General features: G+C 29.3%; 1 protein-coding gene across 1 annotated transcript; it reads right to left on the bottom strand.

The window, feature by feature from the left end:
- On the bottom strand, positions 1-6,493 carry LOC107444307 (uncharacterized). The gene is made up of 4 exons (XM_043054081.2): positions 6,322-6,493; positions 3,293-3,472; positions 2,925-3,210; positions 1-916 (listed from the first exon to the last, which is right to left on the bottom strand). The coding sequence occupies exons 1-4, from the start codon at positions 6,424-6,426 to the stop codon at positions 717-719; spliced, it is 771 nt and encodes a 256-aa protein (XP_042910015.1). The 5' UTR covers positions 6,427-6,493; the 3' UTR covers positions 1-716.
- Positions 6,494-9,492: the final 2,999 nt, after the last annotated feature.

Below are 9,492 nucleotides of genomic sequence, written 5' to 3' on the forward strand. Positions count from 1 at the left end.
TATAGGAAGAGATCAATATGAAAATACAACAGGACATAATATTCACACCGCACCACAGACCAAACATAAAAGTCAACATTTAAAAACATCAAAATTTACAACGTTTAATACACAAACAGCGAGCAATATAGACACATTAAGCAGAAATTTGCAATTAAAATGAATAAAAAATACTTATCTCGAAATCTCAATTTTTTTAATATAAAATATGAAAGTATTGTAAAGAATCGGAAAAAAATTCAAACCAAGTGAAACATAGAAAAGAAGGAAAACTGGCCACCATGGTCAAAAACAATTTTTTTAATTTAAAAATTTCCATACATATTATGATATTTTAGTACTTTCTTTCAAATTAGTTTTTCATTTAATAATTATTGATGTCATAAACTTATGTTAAACAATTAACTTTTGTTAAACAATTAACTTTTGTTAAACAATTTTTTTCAAACCAAGTAAAACATAAAAAAAGAAGAGAACTGTCCACCATGGTCAAAAACAAGTTTTTTATGTTAAACATTTCTATAATTATATTATGATATTTCACTATTTTCTTTCAAATTAGTTTTTCATTCCTTAATTATTAATATCATTAACTTATGTTAACCAATTAACAACTTAAGTAACTTTAATAAAAATGATTGAAAAAAAATATGCGAAAAATATAAATAAGAACGTCGCAAACAAATATAATTTGTTAAATTGTCTGACATTTTACATCAGTGAATGCTTTTTCCAGATCCACTGCGACTTATTCCTGAAAATGGGCTGGATGATCCACCACCAAATCCTCCCATGCCACCATATCCACCCATACCTCCTCCTATTCCACCATAGCCTCCCATTTCACCTCCTAAACCACCCATTCCACCTTGCATTCTCATTCCACCAACATTTCCTCCATAACCTCCAGATCCAGCTAGAACAAAAAACCATTTAATTTATTAATTGGAAATTTGGCATGATCAGTATAAATATAATCTGATGAATATTTCATCCAGAACCTCATAGAAAATTTTTAAAATTGAATAAAACTTTCTTATGATCAATAGATATAGATTTTTGTAAGACCAATTGTTAAAAGTTTAATTCGTCCAGCATTTAAAACTTTGTAATAATTAAACACATTGTAAAAGAATTGTCAGCTGAATTTTTTTATATTATCAAATAATTCAATGTTGTCAATAACTGAAAAATGTAATTTTTTAAATCATTAATTTGTTAAAAGAATGACTAACAATAAAATAAAGTTTCTAATATGCATGTTTCTACTTTGTATATTCCATTAAATGTATAATGCGCAAAAGAATGAAATTGTAAATGTAATTTTTCAATAAAATGTATTAATGTATCTGAAAAATGTAATTTTTCAAATCATTAATTTGCTAGGAGAATAATCAGCAAGGTTCTAATATACATGTTTCTACTATGTATATTCTATTGAATGTATAATGTGCAAAATAATCGGACCTCTCTTCTATAATTTTGATAGAATGATCGAAAACTTCACGTTCTTCACGAATCTTCGCATTCTATGACTCAATCTTAATGGTTCAAGGTGGCGATATCAAATATTTTAATTGATTAGTGCAGACGATATTTTAAGTTACGAAATCAGATAAAAAAGCTCACTATTTCTGAATTAACATACCTTGTTTTCGACAGATTTAGAATTCTGATTCTCAAAATATAAGAGATATTTCCAATCTGGGAAATATGGTTCCGATAATTTGGTAAAGAGAGCAGACCAAATTGATTTTAATTAAAATATTTGCGTACTTCAACATATCTCGAGAACTTTTAAAGCAAATAAATTTTTGCTCACAATTATACAATTTCTAAGAAAATTCCATACAAGACAAAATTAAGTTAATATTTATTATTTTTGTTATTTTATTTAATTATAGTCGAAAAACTTTTGAACTGTAAGGTAGCAATTTTTACATCATTTTGAAAAATGCAATTTGAATTGAAAAAACACAAAATTTGAGATAAATAATCAGTATAAAAACAATTGAGATAAATAATCAGAATAATAATAATAAAAGATACAAAATCAGTCGAATCATATTATCTTAAGAAATCGAACTTTTAAAAAGTTGTATTCTAAGTTACATCTTTCCAAACTCAACTAAATGGGAGATACTCTGCTCTTTTTTAACAAAATTTTTATTTCGTTAATTAAAAACGTAATATTTAGTTGCGAAATTAAAATCTTGCGATAACGTAAACTTGTGTAGAAAATTTTTTTCAATCTAATCTCATGGAAAAACTAATTTTGCTATGTACAGAACAATGCAATTCGGAATATTAAATGCAACGCGCAAAACTCAATTTAAACTTAGTGGCGAGATAGCTTGTAGAAGGCCAAGGCCTACTGTTGCTATCTCAGTTTTCTTGACCTGAAGCTCTGGGGTGCAGGAGCAGATGTTTCGATTGTGTGGTCAGCTGAATGTGGAAAGCCGTGTTCAGTTGAGCATGCTTGGTACTTATTTTATAGACACCCAAAGGGATGAAAGACTCAGTAAAACTTGCCCTTCACGAGTATAGAACCCAGCACCTGTGGCATGAGAGTGCGATTAGGTACCATTCTGCCAACTGACTCACAACAGTAAAAGATAAAGAAAAACTTTAGTAACTTATTTAACTATCATTGGTGAGGGAAATATGAGCAACAGTCAATTCATAGTTGCTGAAAGCAGCTCAACAACGAATTATTGTGAATGACCAGGTGTCCTCCATTAAACTTCACCTTGATGCAATAACTTCAGTTAGTAATTAACTGTTATAACTACTAAACTATAAATAAAGTATAAATTTAATTTAATATTTAAAAATGTTTAATATAATGATTCCTTTCAGCAATTGAAAATTTTTAATTTTACTTTAAATAGTTATAATTTTAATCCTAATTGCATTTTTATTACCTCGTCTTGTGTATTTTTCTTGTATTCCTGCAGGTGCAGGTTCGGCTATCATGTTCACATCAGCAGGACTTTCTGGTTTACTGTCTGTACCTGGTTCATTGGACTTCACTGTAGCTTGGAATCCAGCTGCACCGGCTGTGTACTGCACTTGTCTGTACAATCCTTGAGCATCAGTATAGCCATAAGATCCTTGCACATTTCCGCTAGAATCTCCCTCTTCAGTTCTGAAACTGTTTGCACCCATGCCATTGGCTAGGTAGTTGAAACTGTATGGTTTAGGCTTAGACTAATAATACAAACAAAATTAATGTAAAACAAATGTCGATTGAAATCTAATTGGATTTCGAATCATTTTCTAAGTATCTCACCATTGCTCCTCCGTATCCTCCCATTCCGCTCATACCTCCTCCATAACCACCCATACCTCCTCCATAGCCACCCATACTTCCGCCAAAGTCTCCCATACTTCCCCCATAACCTCCAGATCCAGCTGAGCCGACTCCTAAGCTTTCAACTGTACAAACTAGTCCTATGGCAAAGATGACGATCTGAAAGAGTAAAAATTTCAAATGAAATAAAAAAAATTTATAATAAAAAAAAATGTATATTCTTCTTCGAACCTCTCATTGAAAGAATTTTAACAATAATATGTAAAAAATACATATTTTTTCCACTACTTTTACCAAAAAATAAAATTTCAAACCTTGTCAATAGGCTATTTCTCCGTGGGTAATAATCGTACCGAATATCATTGTAAAGAAATTAAAAAAAAAGTCCAATCCCTTCTTCAAGTGATTATGCAATTTTAAAAAATGAAAATATGTCACAGAAAACATTTAAAATAATACACTATTAAACTTTTCATTTTGAAATTACGGTAAAATAATTATAAGTAATTTGCCCATCCCAGTAACCATAATCTTGATGGTTTAGGATATTTTTTTTTTACCTTTATGGTTTTGAAACCAAGTAACTGGTACGGTTAGGAAACAGCGAATAAAAAAAAGCTATACGATTTTGTAAACATTTACAGTTAGCATAGTTTTAAAACCATAAAAATTAAAAACTGGACATGCTCCGTGAATGCTGCGTCTCTTTTACGTGAATGATAGTTTCACATTCTTATAGTCAAAGTCACCAACTCTACATATAATGAAGGAATGAAAAAAAAAATTTAAGCACCAAGGTAGGGATTCGAACATTGGTTCAACAGGTCATGAGATCGGCCGATTAGTCCTCTCAGCTACAGTACGTATCCGGCTGAACTGAACAAATTATATGTATAAGGTGGCCCAAGATGGCTCGGATAGAATTCTGGTTGTTTAACCGCGTCAGGAAAGATAATAAAAAAGACGTTTTTTGACGGTTTGAATATGGTTACATATTTTTTTATGGTTCTTTGGCTGCTTTTGTTGAATATGGTAAAATAACAATTAAATTAATTGCTATTAGACCGTTTGTGCCAAGAAATTTCTAGGCACAAACGAGTACATCACTGTACTGTACGAGAATAAACATTTTCAGATAAAATATTTCTCTCTCTAGACCGTAATCAACTAATCTAAATCATAGCTGTTAAAATATGTAACAAATATTTCATAAATTTTTTTAAATACTTCCAACTCAGAAGTTTCTTCTCCCATCTCTTAATCTACGATTCTGAATAATTGCTTTTAAAATAGTGAGGCAAATATCAATGTTGTAAATATTAGTCTCACGTGAGATTCCCTTAAAAATCTTCCCTACAGAGGTTCCTTTTTCAAAGGATCCTTAGTAAAATGTAAACACTGGAAAATTTACAGAGCTTATTTCCGGTAGCTTTTTTTTTAAAATCCAAAATCGTACAGAATTCGTTCTAGTGATTTTCGCATTCAAATTAAATGAGAACAACATTGATCCTTAGATTTCTAATAAATCTTGAATCTACTCTCAAAAAATTTCCACATTTAAATCAAATGTGCATATTTTTGATAACATTATATTCCCATCATCAGTTTAATTTCTTTAGTAAACAAGTTCACACAGTTTCCAAGTTTAAATCAAATAAACATGTTTATGTATATATTGTGCTTCATTTATTTCTTCTAGTCATATAACGAAGATACTTAAAATATTTTTTGATTTAAATTAAATAAAAGAAATATTTCGTCCAGATCTTTAATAACCGATATAATAACAGATATTTAAAAATCTCGAACCTACACTCTAATAATTTCCACATTTAAATAAAATAAACATATTTATAAACACATTATATTTCCACAAAACTAACAGAAGTTCACACGGTTTTCACATTTAAATCAAATAAATATGTTTATGGTTACATTGTGTTTCCTCTATTTTTATTATTCCTATAAAGAGGATACTTTAAAAATTTCCACATTTATTTCAAATTAATAAATTTACGTCATATTATATTTCTTATATCACTAATAGTCCTCTGGCTAAAAATTATAAGGATTTAAATTAAAACTCTAGTGAAAAACACTTTTCAATAGTTTCAACATTTTAATGAAATTAGCACTTATTTGTTTTCTTGTTCTGATTATATTTTTAATTATATCAACACTTATGTTTATACATATACAGATAATATTTCATGTGCTTAGCTTTTTTTATAGTAAGAAAAACTTATATGTCTGTAACATTTAATCGGTGTTGCTCTTTTTGCAACCAATAGAAATTATAAAGAAGTAAACAATAAAAAAAAAAGAAAAATATAAAAATGACAACCGAAGCTGACGTCGTCAGGGGGTACCATAAATGGAAGTCCTTTTTGCGTTACCATCTCAGCATATTTGAAGTATTTTTTTTATTTAAATTTTTCTTAAAAATTGCACAAAGCATTAAAAATTGAATGAAAAACATTTGGCTTGGCAAAATATATTTTAAAAAATAAGTTTGAATGTATCTCTAGTAATGTGTATGGTTTTTGTCAGATTAATATGAAAAACATATACGCTACGTATATCAATAATTTCATGTATTCTGTATACATAAACTAGGTTTTTAACAAAAAAATATCTTTTTTGAAAATAATAATTCAACAATTTCGCACAGTACAATTTTTTTTTGCAAAGAAATTTTTTTTTAATATCAATTTTAAAGGTGGTTTTTATCCCTATCAATACAAAAATCTATAGTTTGAATTTTGTTTATTTTTCTTATTTATCATTAAAATAAAATAATAACTTTTATAAAATTTCGAAAGCAATGTACTAAAATTTATATATTTTATCAATTAATTTCAGAATAAAATAATTTCAAAATTAGGTTACCTTTTTAGATAAAAAGTTTAGCTAGACTCAAAGAATGATAATCATTGAGAGAAAGGATAATCATTATGACAGATAAAAATATTTAAACTAAAGCTGTTTGAAAACATTTCAAGTCTTACCTGAGAAAGCATTTTTCTTTTAAAACTTTCTACCTGAGATAAAATAGGATAAGATATAGAAGAGTACTCTGAAGCTGTGGTTTGTGAAATCTTTGAATTGAGCATCAGCTTTTATAGTCCTTTCAAACTCAAAAGTTGCTAAGGAATCTCGAATGTAAAACCCACGTGACTGTCAAGTTATTTCTTTCAAATTACAGTATAATAAATAACATTCTCAAAGAATCAAGATGCCACGGTAATTTTTCGAAAATATATCGTTCAAAATCTTGAATGAAATTTTTTTAAAAAAAGCGAGAGAATCTTTTGAAAAAAGAAAGAGGCAATTTACGTAAGTAGGTGAAGTTATGATAATTTGAAATCGTTTTGTTAAAAGAAAATTGTTCGCTATAATGATCTCTCTGGACTGTGACTTTTTTTTAATAATATCAAAGCAAACTGTTAAAGAGAAAAATAAATAGTTACAAGTTTCCAAAACACATTTAAAAGGCAGATTATGTATTTATTAAATAGTTATTCATCTACGCTATTCATAACGAATTATTTTTGCAAATCATATGTTTTAAGTTGCGTTAAAAGCTCAGTTCTTTTGAATTTAAATATGACCTTAAATCATTGGAAAAATCTTTTCTGTTTTGGTAATCGGAAATCACGACTTTATATAAATTAATTTTGAGTTGAAAATTCAATTTCTTGCATTTTACTATGACTGAAAAGCCTTCAAACTGAAATAATTTTGGCTTTTGAGAGGGAAATTACATATTTCATTCTATATTATTTTTTTAAACGTAAAATTACTGCCACTCTTCAAAAAGTTTTTTTATGGATATATTTTTGTAAAAACATTAGTTAGTAGAATGAATTGGGGCTTTTGGAACATTTAAAACAACAGCGGTTATTTTTTAAATAGAAAATAGTTTCAATTGGGCAACATTGTAGGTGATAAATTCACTGTAGTATTTTTCCACATTAGCAGGTCTAATTTCTTTGTTTTAAAAATTCTAGAGTTGCAATTGTGAGCATTTTCAAAAAAGAAACTTATTATGAAAGCAATTAAATTATAGTTTTTATCTCACGATTTTTTTTTTGTTTATTTTTCTATCATAAACGTCGTTGAACAGCCACCCCACTTTTTTTTTGGTTTACGACTATTGATAACTAGCTTAACCCCGTCCCGCCCCAGTAAGGGGGCATCCGGGGACACTACGAAAGTTCAAAGTGCGCGCAATCACATAAGCAAACATATTCAAAATTTTCGAATTAGAGTTTTAACAAATAGGTAGAATATTAAATATGAAATCCAGAAAACAGCGTTAATTAGAAATGAACTAAATGCAAACAAACGTTATAAAGGAAATAAACACTATCAATCAGAAGAGATCTTCAGTTGGGGTGAAAAGGAAACAATTTCACAAATATAAGATGTTTGTAACTCAGAATAGAATTACAGCTGGCACAACAGTATTTAAGGTATCAAATTCCAGGATGGGCTAATGTTCTCTTCACCGATGACCTACAACCTGATTCTGGACGGTTATTGATATGGAGGGAATCTGGAACCCGATACCATCCCAGCAACATTATCTAAAGGGACCATTATGATGTTGGAGAACTCATGGTTTGGGCAGGGATCATGCAAGATACCCACACACCGCTCCATGTGTTTGACAATGGTTCCGTGAATACCCAGAGTTACAGGCAGGAGTTCCTAGAGCCCTATGTACGTCTTGTCAAGGGCGCTGTTGGCCCTGAGTTCATTTTTATGGACGAAAATGAGCGACCACATAGGGCTCTCATGGTTGATGAGTATCTGGAAAGCGAAGATATTTAACGAATGGATTGGCCAGCTAAATCCCCTGACCTGAATCCTATTGAACATGCTTGGGATGGTCTTGGGTGAGCTATTGCAATGCGCCAACCTCCCTTCAGAACCATTCTTGAGTTAAAAATTGCTCTGGTGGAAGAATGAGAGGATCTTCCACAAGTCCTCCTTAACTCCCTTATTAACAGCATGCATACTCGTTGTGCATGCTGTCTGTCTGTCAGGGGTGGCCATACACCATATGGGTCATTCTCACTGAAAAGGTATTAATTGACTAAAGAATTTTCTCAAATTAAATTAATTAAAATAGTGATAGAAATTAAATAAATGCCTTTATTTATTTTTGCAATATGTCTTTATAATGATGGTCAAGCTTTCTATTTTATTTTTTTCAAGATTTAAAATATTTTAAATTCTGCCTTGTCCACGAAGGAGATGTAAAAGTCTACGGAGGAGACATTTTATGTTATAAAATATAAAATGTCAATGAACACTATTTCATTAATTGATGGGTACAACTGATATGAGTTTAACGTTAATAAGTAAATAATAAAATATTTCATTATTAGAGATAGAGCTACTTCCGATTAATCATGCTGCTATGAAAGGAAACATCCATTTTTAACCTAGGTGCACAATTTAAGTAACTCTTACTGAATATTAATAAATTAAAATGTAAAGACTATTGAAATAAAAATGACTCCACATGAAAGTTGAGTGTTGAGGGTACTCTTTTACGAACATTTTATGCAAGTTAAGCATACTGTCATCCAAATAACGTTTTTGTTTTTTCTCTTTTCTTCTTGTTATTGTTTCTCTTTTCCCTGGGCACAAACGGCTTGCTCTGTCAATTTCTAGAAATTTTCGTACATTTAATCACGATTTTTCTGTTAAATCTTCTTCTGATACAGATTTTAAAGTTTCTTGCTCTTTTTTTTATTTTTTTTTTTTTTACTTTCTTCAAACAATATAGGGTTTTCTTTTAATTTCTGTTTAGCTTGTCTCATACTAAGTTTTTTCTGCTTCCTTCTCTTTTGTAATTGAGCATTTGATTGCTTTCTTTTTCTCATTTTGGTTTTGCCATTTTTTTCCTAAAATTTGAAGAGAAAAAAAATGTTAAACATCATAGAAATTATTTAGAAAAATTGCCAATATTTACTTCTCCTATAAGAAAAAGTTAAACTTAATTAATTTTCTTTAAAAATATAAAATAATTAACACATTTGTTCCATTTAAAAAAATATCAAATAAAAGAAAATAGTTTTTTAATTATTAAAATTGTATTATGGTTATCTAACACATTGTCTCTTCCATTGACTGTGTCTTCTCCTCCGTGGACTTGCTACGTCCAC

This window comes from Parasteatoda tepidariorum, chromosome 2 (assembly GCF_043381705.1).
Source record: "Parasteatoda tepidariorum isolate YZ-2023 chromosome 2, CAS_Ptep_4.0, whole genome shotgun sequence".
Taxonomy (NCBI): domain Eukaryota; kingdom Metazoa; phylum Arthropoda; class Arachnida; order Araneae; family Theridiidae; genus Parasteatoda; species Parasteatoda tepidariorum.